General features: G+C 54.8%; 7 protein-coding genes across 7 annotated transcripts; 4 read left to right on the top strand and 3 right to left on the bottom strand.

Annotated features, from left to right (window-relative positions):
• Window positions 1-230: 230 nt before the first annotated feature.
• Window positions 231-1,914, bottom strand: PV07_10729 (uncharacterized protein; the record flags this gene model as incomplete). The annotated part of the gene is made up of 4 exons (XM_016398082.1): window positions 231-670; window positions 748-1,494; window positions 1,540-1,789; window positions 1,837-1,914. The coding sequence occupies 4 exons, from the start codon at window positions 1,912-1,914 to the stop codon at window positions 231-233; spliced, it is 1,515 nt and encodes a 504-aa protein (XP_016245273.1).
• Window positions 1,915-2,598: 684 nt separating this feature from the next.
• On the bottom strand, window positions 2,599-5,732 carry PV07_10728 (uncharacterized protein). The gene is made up of 2 exons (XM_016398081.1): window positions 5,406-5,732; window positions 2,599-5,347 (listed from the first exon to the last, which is right to left on the bottom strand). The coding sequence occupies exons 1-2, from the start codon at window positions 5,495-5,497 to the stop codon at window positions 2,878-2,880; spliced, it is 2,562 nt and encodes an 853-aa protein (XP_016245272.1). The 5' UTR covers window positions 5,498-5,732; the 3' UTR covers window positions 2,599-2,877.
• A 958-nt stretch (window positions 5,733-6,690) lies between these two features.
• Window positions 6,691-7,581, top strand: PV07_10727 (uncharacterized protein; the record flags this gene model as incomplete). The annotated part of the gene is made up of 1 exon (XM_016398080.1): window positions 6,691-7,581. The coding sequence occupies one exon, from the start codon at window positions 6,691-6,693 to the stop codon at window positions 7,537-7,539; it is 849 nt and encodes a 282-aa protein (XP_016245271.1). The 3' UTR covers window positions 7,540-7,581.
• A 1,253-nt stretch (window positions 7,582-8,834) lies between these two features.
• PV07_10726 (uncharacterized protein) lies at window positions 8,835-11,853 on the top strand. Its single transcript, XM_016398079.1, has 2 exons — window positions 8,835-9,110; window positions 9,297-11,853. The coding sequence occupies exons 1-2, from the start codon at window positions 9,087-9,089 to the stop codon at window positions 11,514-11,516; spliced, it is 2,244 nt and encodes a 747-aa protein (XP_016245270.1). The 5' UTR covers window positions 8,835-9,086; the 3' UTR covers window positions 11,517-11,853.
• Window positions 11,831-14,095, top strand: PV07_10725 (uncharacterized protein). Its single transcript, XM_016398078.1, has 3 exons — window positions 11,831-13,359; window positions 13,482-13,574; window positions 13,707-14,095. The coding sequence occupies exons 1-3, from the start codon at window positions 12,037-12,039 to the stop codon at window positions 13,788-13,790; spliced, it is 1,500 nt and encodes a 499-aa protein (XP_016245269.1). The 5' UTR covers window positions 11,831-12,036; the 3' UTR covers window positions 13,791-14,095.
• A 4,436-nt stretch (window positions 14,096-18,531) lies between these two features.
• PV07_10724 (uncharacterized protein) lies at window positions 18,532-21,575 on the top strand. The gene is made up of 2 exons (XM_016398077.1): window positions 18,532-18,951; window positions 19,019-21,575. Exon 2 carries the CDS (start codon window positions 19,314-19,316, stop codon window positions 21,189-21,191), a length of 1,878 nt encoding a protein of 625 aa, XP_016245268.1. The 5' UTR covers window positions 18,532-18,951; window positions 19,019-19,313; the 3' UTR covers window positions 21,192-21,575.
• PV07_10723 (uncharacterized protein) lies at window positions 21,537-23,317 on the bottom strand. The gene has a single exon (XM_016398076.1). The coding sequence runs from the start codon at window positions 22,878-22,880 to the stop codon at window positions 21,831-21,833; it is 1,050 nt and encodes a 349-aa protein (XP_016245267.1). The 5' UTR covers window positions 22,881-23,317; the 3' UTR covers window positions 21,537-21,830.
• Between the last annotated feature and the right edge of the window lie 59 nt (window positions 23,318-23,376).

Raw genomic sequence — 23,376 nt, 5'->3', positions numbered from 1 at the left:
TGCGCGGCTACCGGGGCCGAACGCGAATGAGAAGAGGGATTTGCAAGACTATTTCTCCACTACGCCGCTCTATTAGTTTGATGCTTTGGGACCATTGAATCTGCCGCGACTTAGTACCTCGAGTCAACATCGGCAAGATGCCACTACCGAGTATATAACTCCCCCCTACAAAGGAACTTTTCATCGCCCTCACCTCTCTGAGAAACAATGCATCTCGAAAAAGTCAGTCTCTAGTCAAGCACGACCTTACATCCCTCCAAGCTCGACACCACCAGCGTCAGCATCTGCTTCTCCTCCCCGGTCGGCACGACTTCCGTCCCAGGCGCAAGCCGCAGGGCCGGATACGCCTGGAGGAGCCGGACGAGGGCGTAGCTTGCTTCCGACAGCGCAAAGTCCTTGCCCAAGCACGTCCTGAACCCGTGGAGGAACGGGATGTAGGCGCAGCCAATGTTGGAAAGCTTGCCGTCCAGCCACCGTTCTGGTCGGTAGTCGTGGGCGTCCTCACCGAAGAGCTCCTTGCGCCGATGCATGTGGTACGGGCTAAAGGTGATGCCGGCGTTCTTGGGGACGAGCACTGGTGACTCCCCGTCCGGGCCACCGCCTTTGGGGAGGAATGTCGTCCGGACTGTGGACCTGGTGTTCATCGGGACCTGTGGATAGAGCCGTAGGGCTGCATGCAGCATTTTGGTCAGCTGTTGTGCGCTCTTCTTGATGAAGGGAGCTTCAGAAAGGTAGAAGAGAACTCACTTTCGTTCAGCACGGCATTTAGATAAGGCATGTTCTTCGTGTGCGATCTCCTAATCACCGTCTCGGAGCCGGTGACCTCATCGATCTCTTCACGCAGCCGCTGCATCATCTCCGGATGACGAACAAGATGGAACACTGCCCAAGACATGGTGCACGCTGTGGTGTCTCGTCCAGCCAGCAACACGTTGACGAGCTGGTCCCGCACCAACGATCGATCTTGGTACTCTGTGTAAAGATCAAAAATGAAGGGATATTTTTCGGTAGCCTTTTCTTGACCGTGCTCACGCGCGTACTGGAATGCTCTCTCGATGAAGTGGTCCGCGTAGCGCTTAACGATCCTGCACGACTTCCGATAGCTCGGAGTGTTGTACAGGAAGCTCAGATGTGCCAAGGGCAGTCGTACGGCGGTAACCCAAGTCGCGCAGTCGAAATGTTCGGCAAACTCGTCCTGCTCTGCTTCTGACAGTGTCTCGATAGATTCGCCAAAGAGTAGCGCGGTCGTGGTCGCGAGCGTGAACCGAAAGAACGCCGGCTGAAGGTCCAGCACGCCCTTCGAGTCTCGGAAAGTTGAGATCAGAACTTCGACCTGATCTGTGAAAGTCTCCAAGTCTCGAGCCTGGATTCGTACAAACTGACGTCGGAGCATTTCTCGCGAATGCTTCCAGGCCGGACCGTCTTGGGTGAAGATACCCTCGCCAAAGAACGGGTAGCAGGCAGGTCGTCGCACTCCCAATCCCATGTCTGAGGCTGCTGTCAGTCACACGGGATTGAAATCGGCAGGGTTGAACCGACCTTGGAAATGAGTCTCTGTGATGGCTTTGATGTTGCGAGGGTCCGAGGTGAAGTACCCAACACGTCCGAACATATACGCCGCAAAAGTCATGCCCATGCTCTCGGTGAACTCCACTTGTAGCATCAATGCATGGTCAGTCAGGACCGTCTCAACATGCTTCTTGATCAGATCAAGGGCCCAGGGCCAGCGGTGCTTGAATTCGCTCTGAGGTGGCAGACAGCCGTGTAATTTGGCGAATGCCGCTTCTCCCTGCGCACCGTAAATATAGGCCGCTGCTTGAACCAGGGTTCACGCACCTGACGTCGCCGATGTGTATCGTACAGCCACTTCCCGAGAATACCAGCAAGTACTGTGCACAACAGGAACTTGTACATGATCTGGCCGGCATCCTCAAACGCTGCTATTGCGATGTACTGGCGACGAAGACGTAGAAGGCGGATTGAGGGAGAGCAGCGTATTTGGGAGACTCTGAATGTGTTATGCCCTTGGGGTGGTCATGCTCCCGCATTCCATTCGAAGGATGCGAGATATGGTCGCATTCTCCACACGTGTATATGGCGATAATCATCTGCACATGCTGGAAACCCCTTGGTTGTCTTACCCATTGCTGTATCTCCCCAGAAGATTGACCAAGTCGCTTGGTTTTCAAAGGGTTGACAGCTTTCAAAAGCCATGATCTGAAACACACCAAGACTCCTTGCAGCTTTGACAGCTAAGAACACATCCAATCCATGAGCAGGTGCAAGAAGTTGAGAGATCTGCAGGAAGCTGGGTTCGAGAGAAAAGGGTTGATGGATGCGAAGGAGCGAAGGATCGATATCCAACTTCGAACGTTGCTTGGGGAGGACTTTGAAGCATCACATAGGCTCAGTCAAAGTCGAGGTTAGAAAAGCAGCCTCACTAGCCTTCGCGCACCTTTCACGCCCCCTTATCTAGAGCATCCTCATCAGAGACGTTGTATCATCTCTGCTTGCATCTAACTAGACTCTCCTCTCGTATCTGTCACTTCTCAGGTGCGTTTCGTGATATCCTCACCGCCTGTGTATTGATGGCTACGTTGAGAATGAAGTATTCCAAGCTTCAAGGATCAATCTCGCGGATATCAAGTGAGTTCAGTGACCAGTTCCCTGTTGCAAAACAGGCTTCTCGAGAGCCCTAATATTGATCCTACCAATGTACAGATTCCAATGAAGTTCGTGTCCTCTCATGCCATCCCTGCTCATGTTGGCCGCTCTCTTTGGAGCGGATATAGACCGAGGGAGTACGCCTCCTCCGTGGTCGGGAATATGACCATGCCGTGTCCTCGAGCCTGCCCGTGAGCACTAACCACCATGGCCTCATCCTCTCTTCTCCCACGCTCTGACAACAGCCCTGTCTCTGATTTCCCCTTCCTCTACCTCACGCTTCTGGATAGCTTTTCTGGCAAGATCTTGCTCAAATCGCACATCTGCAAGCGCCCCCTTTGCCCAATTGCGATGTCGTGGACATCGGTTCTTGATACAGACGCCGCCCTTCTTGGGCATGTTGTCACTTTCCTCTTCTTCCTCGTCCTCAACCGGACTTTGGGAGTGCCGAGCGACGCCATTAGGAAGTTTCGCGTTCCCCTCAACATGAGGTATCTCCTCAGGCGGTCCAATCCTCGCGTCCGCTCCTGCATCGACAATTGCCCGCCCGCCATTGTGATTATACCATCTCCAAAACTCTTCGTCAGACCACGCCATCCGGGGATCAAATCCACAGAGATCTTTCATTTTCGGGTGTGTCTTTCGGACTTCCTCGATTATACTCGACGATCGAGTTTTGACCAGTTCCAAAAATTTTTCTCGCGCGGCATGCATGTCATACCGCACCTTTAATCGTTGCTTCTCCTCCGTGATATTCGCCATTTTGGTCGTTTCCAGGTCATCATATTCCAAATCCGGTAGTGCTGTTGGCTGCGAGTCCGCCTCGGCCATGTCCATCTCGCGAGGCGGGGTTTCCGGTTTTCTTCCCAGTGATTTAAGCTGCTCTATGTCCTTGCACTTCTCGATAAGGGCTTTGATTTCGCCCGCTCGCAATGCGAAGCCTCGGTTCGGAAGCATATCATCATCAAGACTGCTGTCGGTCTCATATTCGGTCTTTTCCTCGTCACTGTATGCTGGCGTGGCGAGGCGACTGTCGGGATCCACACCATTGACAAGGTTGAGGAGCTGCTTCGCAGGTTTCTCTTTTTTCTTCTGCTTCTTCCGGTGCTTCTTGCGAGGCGGTCCTTCAATGACATACTGTCCATCCTTACTGGTCTGAGTCTGAGGATCGCCTCTCTGCACCAGTTCCACCATGCACATTCGCCCACACGCATCGGAGCAGTATTTGCTAGGAGGGATCTGCGTAACACGGGCAGGTTTCCTGCAATCCTTGCGCCGGCACATTCGTTTCCACGTGGTCTGCAAGCCGGGTTTTGTACAAGACGGGCAAATGTACTTGTCGATCAACTCGCCGTCTCGTTCTTTGATGTTCACACAATTGCCATGGAACCACTCGTCACAGCCACCGTCACAAGCAATCATCCATGTATGATTATCTCCTTTCCGGCATATACAGAAGACCTCGCCGTCGTCGTTGGAGCTCGATGACGTATCCGCAATCGAAGGCGACGGAGAACCAATCTCTCGGGATGCTGCGCGAGAAGAAGCTGGTGTGGGCGATGATTTCACACTGGCAGCCGAAGTATGCGTTTTCAGTTTCGACGGCCCCAGTTTCAGCTGGTGTGTGCTGGGTGTAGCGCTGGGAGAGCGGAAGTTCGACCTTGCCGCCGGGGGACTTTGTTCGTACTCGCCCAATCTCGCCTTCTTGTTCGATGTGCTCTTAACCTTGGCCGCGCCTTTCTTCCTGGCAGCGGCGGGAAGGAGTTTCGCAGAATCATCAGGGGCCGGTCTTTTTGTGCCTGCGAGAGGTGCTGGAGTGGCAAACGGTTCTGTGGAGGATGCTCTTGACCCTGCGATGGATGGTACCCTCTTTAAAGCCGCAACGGTACTTGTCGGTAGAGGCGACGAATCAAGGATAGGATGCACACCGAACAAAGTGTCTTCTTGAATCTCTTCTTCTTCGCCAATATGCCCTGATTGTTGCTCCTCACCATCCTCTTCCTCCTCTTCTTCCCGTTTCGCTGCCCTCTGCGCCCTTTCCGCCCTACTTAGCTTCGGAGGAGGAGGAGGTGGCCCTCTGGCGATGATATCCTCGAGAGGTTCAAGAGGCTCTCCGGTCAAAGGTTCGACGATGATTTCCAGACTGCGCAAAGGTTCCCAAGTTTTTGTGTTATGTATTTTCGAAATGTGATCTCTGACGGAGCGACGTCTGGTGAACAGTTTGCTGCACAAGTAACACAAATATCTGCGATCCGTGTGCTGACCTTCATTCTTGGAGGAGTGGATCGAGGATCGAGGCGCGGCGTCCGGGTCGGCCTTCCTTGACTTGCCAGGATGTTTTCGTTGCTTCGGGGTCTTCTCTGGTGTCTCTCTCGCCGGAGCATCTTCAGCGTAGAGATTCTCTTCTATCACATCCATGAGGGAGGAATCGACCACAACGTCTGGCTCGTCATCCAAGGGAGGATAGCCTATATCCATTGCTTCCTGCTTGATGTGATCTTCATCATTTGACCCATCAAGACCGACCAAATGTTCGCTCTCTTTAAAGAGGGAGACATCATCCATCGGAATGTCATTATTTTGCGCGCTTGGGGGCAGGGTGTCTATAGGGTGCGGCGCATCATCGCTGGGCTGGAAAAGTTCAGGCGCAAAGAACGCTGAAGTCGGCGGTGCGGTATCCATCCTGGAGGAGAAATTAGTCAAAAGGACTCAAGAGAGCAGTTGGAATAAATCGATCTCACCCATGCGACTCTGCGTGGGAGCCAGCAACATCTGCAGAATTTGTGTCGGTCGCAGGTTCGGGGTTGAGAAGTTCTGAGAGCGCGAAAGGCATGGGAGGCTGATGACTGATGGGCCAGGGTGAGAGAACAAGCGTAGCTTTGCCTTGTTGGGCTTCTGTGGGGTGGCCGTCAAGTCGCTTTCAGGGCCAACTCTGCTGGTCGCTGATGGGAAGGAGGGGACAGGGGAGTCAAATCTGTTCATAAGGCATTGTTCTTGGACCGTCCAGCGAGAACTTGACTCCTTTAGTCAATGAGTATTCAAAGTGACGCGAGAAGGCTGAGATGGTGGAATTGCCCAGAAGGGCTGCACCGGGTTGGCTTGTGGACGTGCTCGCAGTTGCAGGGACGCGATGGACGCGCTTTGTAGCCAATCAGCGCTCACCACTACAGCCTGCAAACACTCACTCTTTGTGGGAAAATCGCTGTTAGTTCACTTCTCAACCAACAGATCTGTCACTCTCCTTTCACCATCTACACGTGGTGGTGTGCATCAGTGAAGATCTGATGCTATCCCACATTGCCAATCAGAGTTCTACGGTCCGCTGGAGGATGCAGAGCGTCTGCTAGACCAACGCCAACAAAGATTGTCGCTCACTTACTCAGCCCTACGCTTCTTCTCTCGTCCTGCCGTGCACCTCAACTCTGTCCAATGCTGAGTCTGAGAAGAGCTCGACCGATCTCAGGCTTCCCGCAACGTCATTAGCAACCTGACCGGGGTTGGCTCATCCCTACATGAGGTTTGGGAATCTCAGCTCCCGCATATGCTTGGCCAACAGGTGGACATGTGCTCGGTACATGGAAGACAATGAGAAAAGCTGGCGAACCTTCTTCGGTTCGATGACAGGCACTCAATGCGCAGTTGGAGATATGAGACGGATGCAGGAGTCTACATTTTGAGGGAAAGTCCAATCACTTGATCGGGTGAATGTTAAAATTGTCGATCCGAAAATCGTTCTGAGTGATGAGGTGAGCCCAAGTCAAGGACCAGCCCGTTTCGTCTGAAACCTTGGATGGAGACAACATTGTAAACACAAGCAGTTCCCTTGATGTGTATTAGGTGGAGGAAAGCTGCATTTATCGTTACCTACTGTGGCGGCTTGTTCTCTCCACATGATCCCCCACATTGATCTCCTCGAGCTACTCCATCCTCCTCGCCTGAGAGGCGAATCGTACCTGTTTAAAGGGACAATGTTGAACCTGAATGTGCACCGTGTTGTTACCATCCTCGCCCGTTGCGTTGTGAACAATGCCCAAAAACAGTCAATTCATCGTCCATCCTTCGGGCGAGACAACACACTACATCGCCGACGACTTCACCGATCCCTGGAATCCAGATCGCCAAACGATCCTGCTTCAAGGCGGCTTTGCTCGCCATGCAGCGTTCTTCTACCACTGGGTTCCTGCTCTCTCACGGCATTACAACGTGATCCGTCGAGACTTGCGCGGACACGGGTACTCGAGTGCTCCGTCCATCTCGAAGAGACCGGACGCGTACACCCTCGACGCGATTCTCGGTGATATTATCGACACGCTCGACCAGCTCGGGATTGAAAAGGTTCATTTCTTCGGCGAGAGTACGAGCGGCATGTTAGGGGAGATTCTCGCGGCCAGGCATCCAGAGCGGCTGTATAGTCTGACGATCTGCTCTTCTCCCGCTTACCTCCCTGGGCCTACCCAGGACTTTCTTGCGTTCGGGGAAGAAAGCTTCCCCATCGCGTGTCGGAAACTAGGTTCTCGAGAGTGGGCGACCAGACTGAAATCTCGGCCGGGCACCATGGCCCATCCTGATCCGGGATATCATCGTTGGTGGCTCGAACAGATTTCTCTGAACTCCGGCGAAGGACTGGCCAGTTATGCGGAGTTCCTCAGCAAGCTTGATGCGCGACCGTTTCTCTCTCAGATCCAGGTCCCTGTCCTCATTCTGGCGCCTGCAAACAGTGCCGCGACGAGATTGGATGAGCAGAAAGCAATCCAGCAGCAGATCCAAGGTAGCAAGTTAGTCGTCATTGAAGGGGCGGGACACGAGATATATGTGGACAAAGCTGACGAGTGCATTGGGGAATTTCTGGGATTTATCCGGAAACTCAGAGGATAGCACAGCCCTTTGCCCTGGAATACAATATGTATGTAAATGGTGCGGTCCTGACTTTGTGATACGAACCATTCACACCTTCCACAGATCGCGCCACAATGCGTTGTCCGTAGGGTGATGCGCACTGTCGAACTTACCTGTTCATAAACGTGTGAGATATGTCATTTATATGGTTATCACAGGAAGACCACCACAATATACCGGTTAGCATTTGGCCAGTCTTATTTGTGTTCCAATGTCATTGGCATAATCGCAGAAAGACTTGTGAGTTTTGACTGCAACCTGAAGTAGTAAAAGGTTCACTCCTAAGGATTGAGTGAATGCTGTTCAGCAGTGATAAAGAAGCAAAATTGGTTGTGCGACTCCAGCCGCCGTATCGGAAAGGTGAATTGGGGGCAAAGCACTCATGGTAATGACCTCGGGCAGCTGATGCCATGTCAGTTGGCCCGACTTGTTATCAAATATGGTGACTTCGTCTTCGCAATGGGATGAACACAACGAGCAAAGGGTCACTAGTGGTCTTTGTAGCTTCATTTCATAAAAGCAGCGACCGCAGGTCTTGTATACCTCCTCCTTCCAGAAGACCTGGTCGTTCGCGTAGGATAGAACCGCTCAATATTATAGATCATTCGGGGTTGAAGACTTGATCCGGTGTTGTATGGTATCGGTGGCTCATGTGATGGCGATATCAAATCTGCAAACTTGGCAGAAGAAGAAGAAGCTCACTTGGACATCAAGGTAACGTTGGCGCCATAGGAGATGTGTCGTGTATCTTGCTCAGCTCAACGTCTTGGTCGATCCTCCACTTGTCAGCCGAGTAAATCCTTAGCTGTATCCTACCTTTGGTGGCATTGAGTCCGCCCACACGGCATTGGACTAGAGAGCCGTAGGAAGGACACCAGTTATTCGTGAATTCCCCAAGGCGATGGTGCTTGGGCGAGGTGTCGCTGCGATCTCTTTACCAGCTGCGCCCGTAGTAGCTTGCTCCCGAGATGTGCCCTTGTCTGGCGAAGCGCATCTTAGAAACCAGGGCTGCTCAGCTCTTGGAAGGCTGGGCTGCGATCGTTGGGTCGGGGGTGTTGGAGGACACATAATGGGCCTCACCCATCTCAAGAACGCCCCCCGCTAGCGGATCAAGCCTAGGAGTCCAGATCCGTGGAAAAGGTGATGATGAGAAAGGGAACGGCTTGAAGTAGCAATAGTCAGATGAACTAATTAGGTGGCTAGTTGCCGGGGGGGCAAAGGCGGGCAGCAACGTCACTCGGCAATCTCGAGTTCGAAGTGAGGCAGAAGGGAGGAATGGAGACAAGGGATAAATCTGGGGGACAGCGCTTGCTTGTGACAGATGCCTTGCTTCAATCTTTCATTAATTGCGCCTCAGCCTCTTCCATCTTCTGCACCTAGGGATCCATGAATCCATCACTTCTTCCGGTCTTCTCCTCGAATCCTCTGTGACGGGCCCCTGCTGGACACCAATTGCGACCCGTCCGGCTGATGAGTTGCGCTCAACCTTGCCTTGACTGCGATTTGGTTTCTCCCAACCCAGCCTGATGCCGCCTGCAAACTCGCCCTCTGTAAGTATTTGTCCGCTGTATCTACTCATGTCTACACGGGAAATCGAGTGTTCGAAGCGAATGCTTGGTCCTGAGGGAGTGCTACAGTCAGAGCACGTTTGTTATTGCTGTTGCCGCTGCTTTTCTTGTTGTGAATCGGCTGCGTTCCTTGGGGCGTGTCCTTGGACTTACCGTCTTTCCACGCAGGACACTCGCCCCTCGACTCCTCCTCCCAATCCCTACTTGCGACAACTCGAAGAAGCCATTGCCACTCCTGTGCCGGACCTTGCATCCACCTTGAATCTCAACTCGACCGATCCAAATTCACAGAACGACCAATGGGCAGATCGCCCACCTGTTCAGGCAAACGAGGCCGACGGTTTTGTCACACAACGAGCTGGCCCTGTCCTGGTCGATCTCACAGGAGCAGAATTTCAAGAGTGGGCTACTGAGAGTCAGGTGCCGGCTACGATACCGACTCAAAGGGATGAAGTGGCAGGCGTGGAACGAGATAACAACCGCCCAAGTGTTGTCTCGACTTCCGATCCCATCATGGATGTTTTTATATCTGCCCGGGACCGTCTAATTCTCTCGGGCGCCATGCCACCGTTACCCCACTCCTCCGACGATAGCGATGCAGATATGGAACCTCTGAGGATGGCGACGGCTCGTAGCTCCAGCGCTGGTACAAGGGGCTACTCTCTGCACCTCCACGACGATGTTCTGGTGCACCAGGGACCAAGTCGTGGTACCCAAAGGCTTCCCAGGAGCTCCGACATGGGAGCGGTGCCCACAGCTAGTGCCCTTCGAGCCCTCTGGGGAGAAGACGTAGATGATGAGTTGACTGTCACATTACCTCCGCTCTCGGGCTATTTTCCGGGCAATCGAAGAGAGCCTTCGCAAAACAGCCGGGAGCCTACTGGACCTCGATCTGGGGCGTCAATCAGTCCGAAACGATCCGATGCATTCAAGCGGGTGAGGAAGCTGATTCGCTATCTCTCCCAGTTGAGGCATACTGGCATAGAAGGTGGTCTCGAGGCAGCCAGAGAACTCGGGCTCGACTCCTTGTATGCGTCGGACGACTCCAATACCCCCAGTGACCTTCCCATGCACATTAACAGTCTTCCTGTCCCGCAGTACAGTTCTTGGTTACAAGTCGGAATGGTTTGGCATGGCCTGCAGTCTACTGACCGCGAACCGGTCCGCAGCGCTCCTGTCTCGGCTGCAAATCTTCGGCGCGAAAGGCAGCGCCAGCTGATCCGCAGAACCATAGCTCGACAGAGGGAAATGTCTCGCGGCCATACCTTCAACAACGAGGTTGCGGAGTCTAACACTCAGGCTCTGCAGACTGCAGAGAGTTACCTCTCCGACCTGATTCTGCAGGACAGCAATGGCCGATGGGGTTCACCTCAACGTTCGACCACGTCGCTGTCTTCCCATCCTACGCAGTCCCCTTCTCAATCTACGGAGCCAGATCACTGGCCGGTGAAGGTGACCATTCATTCCGTCGACTGGGAAGCCATGACGGTGACTGGGACAATGTCCGCCAGCCAGATGCCTGAAAAGCTCTCTTCTTGGCACCAATCTGGTGTCCCACAGCCAGGCGCAACTATTGGCACAACAACCAGCATGTCCAGTTTCTTCGTGGGAGAGATTATCGATTTCCGAAGGCAGCCTTTGGAGACGGAGAAATTGGGCCGTGACTACGAAGTAGGTGGCCTTGATGTGGATGCGCGGTACTGGGAACGTCTGGGGCCTTTCAGAAAAGAGATTGACCGAATCCGCCATCTGCGGGGGAAGCAAAGAAGCGAGTATCAACAAAGCAGCGCCCTTTGGGACGCGTTCCGGAAAGCGGCTGGTGGGGAAGGCGAGCACAAGGATGCGCCCGGTCCCTCAGACGCACCCTCGCCTTCGACGGACGATACTACCGTCGACGACTCGCCCAACAACGTTTCCAAGTCTCCCGAAGACAAGGAAGCGGAGGACGACGAGATCATGGCTCGCAGCCTGGGGAGTGCCAAGTGGATTGAAGAAAAGCTGGGGAAGGAGTGGATTCTCATGCGCTGGAAGGAAAGATGTTTTGTGACACCTCCAGGGGGCGCTACAAATGCAAGCTCTACGAGGACCATCTTCACCACGGCTCCCTCAACGACCGGGCGATCGGCCGGGCGTGGACCTGGTGGAATCGGCAGTGGATCTACATCGTGGGGACTGACCATTGCGGGCTTTTACTATATTGCCCTCAACCGTCTGACGGGGGAGATTGACGGGCTGTACTACGACCCTGGCTCTCAACCCTACCAGACCATCAAGATGCTACCAGAGGGCACCACGGTGGCGCAACCCCAGCCTTGTGGCTGCGGGGAGGAGGACTGTAAAGAGCCAGTCGGGGTCAAGAAATGGTTTCCGGCAGTCGAGTTCCGGTGAATGGAGTTTGGCTATAGGTTACGACGGAACAGATGAACCAGGCCAGGAATTTGGATTGGGTTTGGTCTGCAAAGGGAAGCATATGCACGTTCAGCCTATATGAATTTGATTTTCTCTCTTGATACAAAGGAAAGGCTGAGGTCCAAGCACCAAAGGTTCAAGCGAACGCGGGAGTCTGGCTAATTAATAGGATGACGTGCTCGACGCCTGAAGCGCCGCTCAGCTCACCAGCCGCACATCCAGCATCGGATCGAGTCTAGTGGCATCGTTGCTTTTTTATTAGGTGCTGGTATCTCGTAATTGCTGAGCAGTTGCTGTGCATGTCAAGTCAAGCTTCGGGAGCCGATGATGTCGGCGAGGAATTAGGACTCAGAGCTTCGGCGGCGCTTCTACCTCTCCACTTTTGACTGTCTCGCACCGCACCGCAGTCCAAGTAGCACCGAGTATACAAGAGCCAGCGCATTCAATCCAGCTCTTGACTCTTGACCCCCTGCTCCTCGTGCACATACATACGTCCACAATGGCGCCGACAGGCCTCCTCAACTCCTTCCTGGCCGCCATCCAGGCCTCCCTCTCCGTGCTGCTGGTCATCTTCTACGGAGGGGTCGCCGCCCATCTCAAGCTGCTCAACTCGGCCAACACCAAGGCCATCTCCAAGATCTGCGTGCGCATGTTCCTCCCTGCCCTGCTGGTGGTCAAGATTGGCTCCGAGCTGCACGCGGGCTCGGCGAGGCGCTACCTCATCGTCTTCATCTGGGCCATCGTCTGCCACCTGATCTCCTTCCTGATCGGCATCGTCGCGCACCTGTGGCTCGGCATGCCCGACTGGACCACCGTGGCGCTGATGTTCAACAACACGACGTCGTACCCACTCCTGCTGATCGAGGCGCTGGACGAGACGGGCATCCTGCGTGCGCTGATCGTGACGGACGAGACGACCGACGCCGCCGTCGAGCGCGCCAAGAGCTACTTCCTGGTCTTTGCCACAGTCAGCAGCTGTCTGACCTTTGCGGTCGGGCCGAGACTGATCGACACCGAACATGCCCCCGAGGAGGAGGAGTCCAAGGACGACGGACCGGGCGGCCACGATGACGACGATGACGAGCCCTTTGACGCCGTCGAGCGCACGTACCGCGAACCAGACGAGGCCTTGGCCAACGAGGAGACGGGCCTGCTGCAGAGTCCCGACACGTACACCTTCCCGCAGCGCCAGTCGACCATCTCCTTCGCCAGCTACACGGAGAACTCGTTCTTCCCGTCGACGCGCCGGTCGTCATTCGTCGGGGCCAGCGGCGGAGGCGGTGGTGGTGGTGGTGGCCGCCCGTCCTCCCAATCTCAACCTTCGCGGCGCCCGTCGCTCGCCGTGCCCCTGCACCGGCGCGCGTCCATCGTGCCCAAGAGGCAATGGTACAAGCTCGGCCCGCGCGCGCAGTGGTGGCTGCTGTTCGTGTCGGACTTCTTCAACGCGCCCCTCCTGGGCGCGATCGTGGGCGTCGTCATCGGCCTGATCCCGGTGCTGCACCGCGCCTTCTTCAACGACACCTACGAGGGCGGCATCTTCACCGCGTGGCTAACCGCCTCGCTGAAGAACATTGGCGGCCTGTTCGTGCCCTTACCCGTCGTCGTCGCCGGCGTGAGCCTCTACACCGCCATGCAAGAGGCCCGCAAAGCCGCGGCCGAGGGCCAGAAGACGCAGCACATGCCCTGGCTGACCGTGACGTTCATCATGGTCACGCGGTTTGTGCTGTGGCCCGCGGCCTCCATCTACTTTATCTTCTTGCTCGCGTCCAGGTCGACCGTGCTGGGACCAGATCCGATGCTGTGGTTTGCCATGATGTTGATGGTGAGTGTGTGGAACCTTGACCCTTCTCTTTCACTCGTCTACCCTTAGCGCACATTAATTATGTTCTTTGGTTGGTATGATGGCCATGAACTAACCGCCACTTCTATTTCACACCCCTATAGCCAACCGGCCCGCCGGCAATGAAATTGATCACGCTCATCCAGGTCAGCGACGCGGAGGAGGAAGACGAGCGCAACATCGCGAAGCTGTTGACGGTGAGTCCCGACCCGACCCCGTGCATTGCCCGAGTCTCCTGTTCGCCTTATTTCGCATGATACAAGCCGCCTGCCCCTACTTGTGGGGGAGTTCAAACGGTATAAACTGACTGTGACTGGGGACGCGAGTAGATTTCCTACCTCATCTCACCGATCCTAAGTTTCACGGTCGTGGGTGGATTGAGGGCCGCTCAGGCGGCGATCCCGCCGTCGTGATAGTGTATCTATCCTATCACGGAATCATTGCACAGAGACATGGGCGACAGACTGAGAACAGAACCCTCACCATGTAAAGCGAGTACAGGACGACAAGCATTTGCTTTTTTCTGCCAGGAGGATTTCCATTGGGGGCTTTTGATTCCGTGTGACGGTGTATTTATATTTGGAGGGCAAAGGGCACGAGGCCTGCTATTTTATGGAGTATATGCGTAAGGGGCTTGGATGACATGACATGTACTCGGTATATATTATATGCTCAAGATTGGATCCAGCCTGGTGCTTATCCAGTATCTATTACCAGGCAAACAGCGTTCCCAGTACCTCACACAGCCGTCATTACTGCACCGCCTGTATATGATCCAGCGCCCTGAGGAAGTAGGGCAGGAACCGCTCGGGGTCTTCGCTGAAGGGGAAATGGCCCAGGCCCTTCATCTCCTCGAACACGGCGCCCTGGATCTTGTCGGCCGTGCGCCGGCTCGTCTCGGGCGAGCAGCTGTAGTCGTACTCGCCCGTGAGCATGTACACGGGGCAGAGGGCGGTGTCGATGTGGGCCATGCGGTCGCGGCCGTCCCAGCCCTCGAAGTAGAACTTCAGGTCGCCCGGGAAGATCTGCGAGGCCTGGGCCGAGTACAGCCACCAGTTCAGCCGCTTGTAGAGGGCCGGCGAGGTGGGCGAGATCATGCCGCACACGCGCTCGGCGTTGAGCACCGCCTCGTCGCCCTGCAGCGAGTAGATGGCCGCCGCCTGCTGCGCGGGCAGATAGTCGCATGCTTCGCAGGGGATCACGCCGCGCACGCCCATCTCGCGCGCTCGCAGCGCCACCGCCAGGCACACCTGGCCGCCCATGCTGGCGCCGGAGACGATGACGTGTTTCAGCTTGAGCTTCGCGATCATCTGGTGGATGGCCGCGATGTAGAAGTCCTCGCTGTTCGCGTACGACTGGGGGTATTGGTGCGTCCCGGGGAACGAGCGGCCGTGGCCCGGCAGGTCGAAGGCGTACATGGTACATCGGCTCTGGAGCGCCCTGTTGAGCATCAGCGAGTGATACTGCCGCGAGTCGGCCCCGGCGGTGTGGAGGAAGAGGACGTCTTGTTCGCCTTGCCCGGAGGTCTCGTAGAAGATCTTGCACTTCCCCACCGGCGCCAGGGTGAGCCAGGTGTAGTGGCCCACGATGGAGTCGTCGTCGCGCTCATCGTCCGGGGTATACTCCGCCACTGTTAATGCCGCGGGCGGAGGGTGCAGTGCGTCTCGAATCCGGTCTATCACGAGCCTCCACAGCCGGGCATGTTTGGTGAAGGTTTCCTTGTCGCCGGTGACCTCCACACCAGAGCTCTGGCCCAGCAGCCGGAGCATTCCCCAGTAGGATTGAAACGGCCGCTTGGGTACGGCTGCGAAGACTTGCTGCCAGTGTTCTGATTGCGCGTTGAGGTTGAATTGTGGCCTCCCGCCAGCAGCTGAGCCATCTTCGACTGTCACCTTGCCCTGCTTGATGCTGAAGAGCAGCTTGTCGCTAGAGTCTGCAGCACAGATTGCAAATTGGACATTGTCCACGTTGGCTGCCGACGCCTTGAATTCAGCGTCTCCATTTATCTCTGCCTCGATTTTGCCCAGCTTGGCTCGGTTGATGGTGGAGAATAGGTCCCCGGCTGCTGCTGCCATGGTCTCACACTGTGTCACGTAGCCCTCTGGCCGTGCCTCGCTGTCACCGTCCCGTATAGAAACAGTATATCGCCATCGAAATCGCCAGGAGCAAATGCCAATTTAAATGAGTGCCGTCCGCCAGCAGGATTCGACATCCCCGCACGGAGCGAATCGACCCGAGGTTCACAGCGTTGAGTGTAGAAGATCGAGTTTCCCCCATTCGTATGTGCTTCCAGAGCTCGAAGCCCGGCAGTTTGTTGGCACTCTTGTCTCCCCACGCGATGTTAGCAGGGGCAGGCTTCTCCTTCTGTTGCCTCGATGTTCGGCGCTAGGGTATATGATACTGCGGATCGAGGAATAAGGATTTGTCCCCGTAACAACCTTTTCTCCAACAACCAGCATATTCGTGTCGAATAAGAAAATTTGCTGCAGCTCACGTATGCAATATGGCGTAGACGTGGCCATCGAGTACCGGCATAGAGGCATTGCCTCTCTGTCTTAGACTGACCCGACGGCCTTTCTCCCAACCAATTGAAGAGTAAAACGCTTTTGGGACTCACTCATACGAGCGCCGCTGGTCGAACTTTCCTTTGTTGATGGCCTCAAGGGAAGAGGAGAACAGCTTCGGGGCCTGAACTGCGGAGAACAATGAGTCTGCATAAGCTGATCGAAGTGCTCGACGAACGCATGATTTACACTGTAGGTCCTGGTTGTATGTATCACCCAAATCCGGTGGCGCTGATTGGCAATGAGGACAAGAGTTATATTAGTAACGCCGTTGTTATCTTCCGGTGAGCAACATATCGCATTCTGGTCCTTATGTTATCTTACACAAGCAACATGAAGCGGACGGACAACACTCGACCTCGTGGCGTCTGTATATGTTCGGCCCTCCGCAGTCATCCAGAAAACAACTCAAACGACTTACCAGAGAAGAATCCCGTGATAGGCTGAAGATGCTGCTTGGGCAACACGCCTGGTGAGCCTGTTCAGCCTGTTTGTTACGGCAGCAGGGGGACCGAGAAGTCCAATGGCGGGCAGAACAATTCATCGTATCCTGGCCCACTGTGGGCAAGGCATTGTCTCAGTATCCGGATTGCCTACGTGCACGACACTACTGTACACCAGTTCATTGGACTGTACGGAGTCCGCTGAAAGGATACGAGCAATACCTCAGATCCTAGGCCACCCGCCAGATCCTAGTAATGCCGCCGGGCCTCACGCAATTCCAGCGACCCTCGACGGCACACCCGTGCACGAGGAAGCCGAGCTTGTGAGGGGGATTGCCGATCCGGCGACAAAAGTTGCTTGATGGAACCTCCTTTCCTCCGAGTTGCGAGGGCTGGGACGAAAGTCTTGACAGAGGAGGGCTTTGGGCCAGTATTTGTGGTCTCCACATCCGAGATGGTACAGGAGACCTTCAGTTCGCCGGTGACAAAGAGCGCTTGACCGGTATCTTGAACCGGATATCAGTCTTGAACTGAGAGGGTCGGCAGCAATCCAGTCGGGGTGTTCGGAGTATCCTGCATCAGGGAGATAAGATCTGTCCTATGATATTAGGGGAGGTGGTCTGGTCACCGACTCTTTGGTCGAGACTGGACGAGAAGGTAAGTGATGGCATAACGGTGAGGATGGCCAGAACTCGACGAAAGACCTTGAATCAGACAACAGCACGGACTCTTCGGCGTCGAGAGCTTTCTGAAATCAAAGTCCGCCCTCACCATGTAAGTGGCTTGATGAGGGGTTCCGCTCTCTGAGTGATTCACCAGCCAGCAGCCACTCTGAGGATTACCGATGTTCGCATGGAGAAATTGATAGCCAAGCTCCACGCGGAGCAAGCAGCAGCGGAAGTGGCGGCGAAGAAGTTAGATTGACCCAGGTATTGTTGAATACCCCGTGGCTGTTGCAGCACTCGAATCACATATGCAGACGGCTCTCTATCGACCGACTTTTGTGGTTAGCCAGAAGCAATCCGGAGAAACATGGGCATCATACCATGGGCTTGAGGTCACGATACATTGTGACTATAATTGGTGCCTCAGGCGGTGAGTCTCCGGAAAGACATTTCGGACTATCTATTCTTCTTCAAGCTTTGCAAAGACATTAGCGATCCAGCATGTTCCTCTCGCAAGAGGTGTCGGTGCTGGTTTCCCCGTCAGCACCGCAGAGTCGCAGGTCTAGCGCATGTAGGAAGCTTTGTGCTGTCACCAGTGTCTGTTTATGCCCATTCCTCCAGCCTCTTAAGTTACCCGTCTGAAGAATGAGCCCATCAAAGACAGTCTCGTAATCGTATGCCGTTTCAGGTGGCTGGTGTCCAGTCTCCCCATTCGTAACGAGCATGTTGACGGGATGCGCCCGAAGTTGGGTGATCTTCTGGCCTTGCGTAGCGCAACGGTAGCCGCAATTAAGCCCAGCAGGCGACCAGGTCCATCCTGGCCAGAAATACCACTAGCAAATCAAAAGCACATGGGGAACTGGAGATGAGGCTCTGGACCTAGGTCACCATCCACTCGGACTCGTAAGAGAACACATCCGGGCAATCTGAGCAGGCTGGGATGAAAGCTGGCGGCCGGGGCAGCTCAAGGATGGCAGAAGCTGAGCAGAGGCATGATTCGACAGGATCTCGTCGTTCGGACAAAGGGCCCTGCAAGATCGGAGGTCGTGTGGACGATATCATTGCTCTGGAGAAGATTGCTGGTGGATGGTGGTGGATGGGGAATTTTGATGACCAAATTTCAACGAGTGGGTTGATGATTTGCCGTAGCTCGGACTCCTCATCTCCGGGGCGGGCACTAGGCACCCACTAGAAGAGCCCCAGTGCTAAGGTTTACGCCAGACGCAGGAACCGATGCGCTTAAGCCCACCCCGGCATTTGCTAAGAGCCCAGCTAAGCCCCCCCAGCTAGGGAGGCTACTGGGCCTTCAAGGCATACCAGCCCAGCGAGCGGCTGGGAGCTGTGCTGAGGCGCCTGGAACACATATCCAGGCCCAATTAAGGTCTCCACTACGGACTTTGGGGCGTCGACCCTACGGAGCACTTCGTCGACCTTTTTGAGACTTGCATGGCTTTTCGCTGCCACACTGCGCTTCAGCTCACCAGCTCACTCTCGTGCTTGTTCCCCCCTGCCCTCGCCTTTCTCCCTTGCTTCACCACCGTCCCAGCATCACACACTCTCTTTCTCCTCTGCCCAGTAGATCGCTCGCTCGTTATTATACTGTCGTCTTGTTTGTCTGTCCTCACATTCGCTCATCAACAACCCCTTATTGAGTCGTCGTTGACCATACTATAATTCGTGCGTGTTTGCTCCCTCGAGCTAGGGTCAGGTCACAGAAAAAAGGAGCTGCTCTCGCTTCCACCCCATTCGCAACGCAACCAAGGACAATTCATTCAATATCGATTCGGACCACGTTACGGCGGCTTCTTCTCAATCGCATATGCTCCCAAAGAATCTACCGGGAGCGTCATTGTGAGGATATATCGGCCGGATACCGTCTTCGACATGGAATAGCTTGTTGAGGTGCATGACCCTCTCCGCCTCCCCATCCCCATGTCTCACATTCTCTGACACCTCCCGCTTTCGACAGATACCCTGAGTCTGCTATCTCTCGCTCTCGCTGCGCTCTTTGCCAGCTGCCGCTCATTACATTCATTCGTTTGGACATCTCAGACTACGAATTCAACACGCCTCCTAAACGCGACCTCGTTCGCACTCGCTGAAGACGTCCTCACTACAGGCGTCGATACCATCGCTATTCGCAATCTACAATCCTCAGGACTGAAAGGGAACCGCAGGTGTGCCTCTCAACGACCACTTTCCTCGGGCCTCCTTGAGCCGGAATCCCACTTAATGCATTTCATGCATCTGCTGTAAACATACCCATGATGGAGAGGCCTGCGAAGCGATTGAAGATTACAAATCCAGACGTACGAAATCCGCGGGATACAGGCTCAAGAATGACAGAAGGGCTCTTTACCTCCGAACTAGGCATGCAAGGCGATGATACAGACCTCAAGGTTCAGCCCACTCGAACCATCAGCTTGTCGGATTTTCAAAGACAAAATGTGTTCGGCAGCTATGAGCACGCCCCGCGACCTATGCTACCTCGCAGAAATGCTGGAATCTATTTGCTCCCCAGAGCTCCTGATGCCACTGTTACCGCAAGCGTTGTACAAGTCAATGTGAACGACGGCACAAGTACCTCGAAAATCACCGAAGTAACTGTAGCCACGACGGGTACAGTTGTTTCACTATCAGAGGTCGGTACGCTAACTACCGCGGTTTCTTTGACTATACCTGGAATCTCAAACAGTACCAGCGTCAAGGGGAGCGCTACAGATTCATCACAGCAAACGATCACAACTCCTCCAATAACATCGGGGGATACATCAACAATTACCTCATCCACAAGCATTTCGAGTCCGTCTAACCCAGCAAACGGCACTATATCTTCTGACACGACGAGTACCGGAGAACGGACGGTCACGGTTACAGCCACTTCAACCTTCGAACTGTCGGTGATCAATGGAACCCTTATCGCCACGGACTCGCGTTTCGATGTAAACCCCACAAGCAGGACGAATGTAGGAACTACTGGGATCAGCAGCAGCAGCACTACGGTGACCTTTGTCTTTGGCGACCTCACCTCAACACCTACACCATCGTCTGACAGCCTTACTTCATCCGATCCTTCTGAGTCCCTTGTCACTTCCTCTCTTTCCTTCACTAATGGCTCGGGCGGCGGTGCTGCTGGCTCTCCGACAGCAACAACCGACTCAGCAGCTACCTCGAGTGCTGGGTCGGGTAGTGGCGGAGGCGGAGGTAGCAGTCTGACGCCAACGCAACAGCAAGTGGTGGGAGGGGTTGTTGGAGGTGTGGCTGGTATTGCTCTGACGCTGGTCATCATGCTTTTTCTACTGCGCTGGTATCGCCGTCGACTAAAGGCACGAGGTCAGCTTCCCGAACAAATTGCCGCTCGCGAGCTAACGGGCGGTGGCGGCGGTGGCGGCGAGGCATACCCCATGTCTCAGCGATCCTCGACGACGCCTCTCACAGCAGCTGTGGCTCACGGCCTGAAACGTCTCCGACCTCGCAGCAGTCAGACTCTCGGCACCACCGCCACGGGGACCACGGACAGCAGCGTACCAGAATCGGAGCGGGGGTTTCAGCGTATTGCGGGCCGGAAGATCGCCCCTGTGCTGAGCAGCGGCGGTGACCCATATGGAGGAAACTTTGGTGCTTTTGAAAAGGACGCTGGTGTGGGACCCTCAGACATGCCACGGATCCCAGAAAGAGGCCTCTCCGGGGCTTCATTCTATCAAGACAACCGTGGCTTCTACGGGGGGAAAGGGACACCAACGCCACCACAGGTACCTTCATCACCAACGACTATCACCACGCCTGCTAAGACGGGAGACTCGTCGACACCTGCTGGAACCGCCTCAAGTGCCAGGGACTTTGCAGAGACGCCACGTGCGCCATCAGTACTTAACAGCAGCCAGATATCTCTGAATACGCCCAGCCGGCCTGAAGGGTTTGCAATCATGCGACCGAGTCCCGCTCGAACCCCAGTGACACTCAGCCCCGCTGCCAGCTCTATCCGGTTACCAATCCAGCAGCCCCCAAGCATGGCTGAAGATGCTCCTCCGCTGCCTCCGATGCTGCGAGACGGAGTCGGCCGCAGCCTGGCTAGCCAGGACGGAAGCCGAGTGAGCAGGAGCAGCGGACGAAGTGCCGGGAGATTTACGGAAAACATGTGATTCTGACAATCAACAATCTTATGGCTGATTCTGATCGTCCCCGATCTCTGGCAACAATGTTTGAATATCTCTTGTTTTCTAGCGAGGAGTTTAGCGTGATTGGTTGGACATTTTGTGGTGCCAGGCACCATTGTCACGGCGGGCCCGAATTATCAAGCTCGCATTGGGCGTCTCAAGATTGTGTTTTTGATGTGATACCCACCAGATATGTGTTCTTCAAGAAGTCAACTAGTATGTGCATAGGCTCGAGATATTTCAGTACGATTAAGACGTTATTGCCAGTCCATGTTGCATCAGCAACTTATGTATCTATGTCACCCGCCCTATTCTAGAGGGGGTTCAGTCTAAGATGTCAAGTTTTGTCCAGCATGCATGATCTATGTACATGTAATGTATGTGCAGCTTGACTGGGATAAAAGCTATGTACTCCGTCTGGATAATTGAAGCTGTAACTGCATCTACCTATGTACCTCGTACTTTGGGCACGTTCGATATATTCAATCCTCGGCCGCCACGCGCTTCAGATTCCTCCATTACTCTACTTCCTCGTCGCTGATCGTCCATCGTCATTGTCGTTGTGGTCGTCATCACACCCCAGATACGGTTATTCCACATGTCCATCCACTACGCGGAGTCCCCTCAGTACTCGTACGGGCTGTTCCTCAGTGGCTCGTAGATGTACAGCGTCGAGTTGTGCTGGTCGGGCAAAAAGTACACCCTGAGCGTCTCATTCACGTACGCCACGTCAAACGGGTTCTGCGTGAGGGGCGTCCCCCGGACAGACGTCATGGTCAGCGGCACCTCGTAGAGCGGAATCATGGTTTCGAAGTCGACGAGCGCGAGGCCCCCGATCGTGATGTTGCCGGCCAGGGTGGCGACGCCCGAGCAGATCATGACGGCGCGGAAGTCGTAGTGTTTGGAGTGGCCCAGGAACTTGCAGTCTTGGTAGTCGACGTAGAACGACGGGTTGCGGGCGACGGACGACGGCTGCGAGAACGCCGGGTACGGATTGTTGGAGGTCGCGTTGAGGTTCCAGATCGAGGCGTTCCGTGAGCCCCAGTTTAACGTGTTGAGTCTTTGGAGTTTGGTGTCGTGCACGATGCCTCCCAGGTGGTCGGCGTAGTGGATCAATGATTGGTATTCCAGCGTGAGGGGATTGACGGCGACGATTGTAGCAGTGGTGTTGGGTCGGTATTGGGCGAGAGTGGCCCAGATGTATTGGCCATCGTAGTCAAGACCGCCAATGTGGTATTCAATATCCCCCGGAGGCGTCAGGGTCGCGTCGACCACTCGTTTGCCCTCCCCATCGTAGACCTCAAGGTGCCCATATCCGGCTCCCGCGGCGCGATCTGTTCCGTTTATGATGGTGCCGTTGTACGAAGTGGTAGGGACGGTCCAGTCTCCACGGGCAGTGATGAATCTCTCCTCATTGATGACCACCATGCCCTCAGGCTCGCCAGTATCACCTTGGAAGGTGATGTTTTTAACCGAGCGCCAAACAGTGGTGCGGCCTAGAGTGGTAAATTGCTCGATAATGGCCTCGAAGTTTGCAGCGGCACCTGGTACAGGCAGCGGGACTGGGACGAAAGAGACATTGGATTGATAGACGGTCAGGTTGGCCGCCAGGACTGTGGCTACCAGGCAAGCGCCAGATGCCAGAGACAGAGCCGTTCCCTTCATAGACACCATAGCTGAGATTAGTGGTACTTTTGACCTGAAATTCTGAGGGTTACAAGCTTGAGATGGTACCGCTCTTTGGTCAGTGAACGTTCCACGGTCTGGGTTTTGTAGCTGCAGATCAGCAGCCTACCCTGCTCCTTCATCCCACATTGCCGATGCATAGAATCTTCTTTCGAAAGCTTTGTAACGTAAGGCACTAGGTAGGTCGGTAGGAAGCCGGATTGCCCCATCACGTGTGATGTTGTTAAGCAGAGATTGGTTCCATCCGCTGTCGCGCTTTAACCGAGTGTTCGCGGACGACGGAATCTAAGAGTGTCGGACACCTTTGCGTTCCTAATAGTGGATAGAGCATCATGGCTCGGGAAACACTTTCTGCTTCTGGAAGTGAGCAGCAGGCACGTTTTTGATATCTTGATGGACGACCGACGATCTGGTCAGGATGCTGATCCAGGCCGAAGATGCACTGACTTTGGCCACGCAGAGCTGCAGCAAGGGTTTCGCAGGT

Source organism: Cladophialophora immunda, assembly GCF_000835495.1.
Source record: "Cladophialophora immunda strain CBS 83496 unplaced genomic scaffold supercont1.6, whole genome shotgun sequence".
Classification (NCBI taxonomy): Eukaryota; Fungi; Ascomycota; class Eurotiomycetes; order Chaetothyriales; family Herpotrichiellaceae; genus Cladophialophora; species Cladophialophora immunda.
Note: the sequence above shows the minus strand (reverse complement) of the source record. Positions and strands in the feature narration are given on the sequence as shown.

Bases quoted from the DNA above. Each gene is read 5' to 3' on its own strand.
- PV07_10728 (XM_016398081.1), bottom strand. From the start codon at position 5,497: ATGCCTTTCGCGCTCTCAGAACTTCTCAACCCCGAACCTGCGACCGAC. The intron at 5,348-5,405 runs GTGAGATCGATT...TTTCTCCTCCAG, and splicing joins TCCCACGCAGAGTCGCATGG to GATGGATACCGCACCGCCGA.
- PV07_10726 (XM_016398079.1), top strand. From the start codon at position 9,087: ATGCCGCCTGCAAACTCGCCCTCT. The intron at 9,111-9,296 runs GTAAGTATTTGT...CTTTCCACGCAG, and splicing joins CGCCTGCAAACTCGCCCTCT to GACACTCGCCCCTCGACTCC.
- PV07_10725 (XM_016398078.1), top strand. From the start codon at position 12,037: ATGGCGCCGACAGGCCTCCTCAACTCCTTCCTGGCCGCCATCCAGGCC. The intron at 13,360-13,481 runs GTGAGTGTGTGG...ACACCCCTATAG, and splicing joins GGTTTGCCATGATGTTGATG to CCAACCGGCCCGCCGGCAAT. The intron at 13,575-13,706 runs GTGAGTCCCGAC...GGACGCGAGTAG, and splicing joins ACATCGCGAAGCTGTTGACG to ATTTCCTACCTCATCTCACC.
- PV07_10724 (XM_016398077.1), top strand. From the start codon at position 19,314: ATGATGGAGAGGCCTGCGAAGCGATTGAAGATTACAAATCCAGACGTA.
- PV07_10723 (XM_016398076.1), bottom strand. From the start codon at position 22,880: ATGGTGTCTATGAAGGGAACGGCTCTGTCTCTGGCATCTGGCGCTTGC.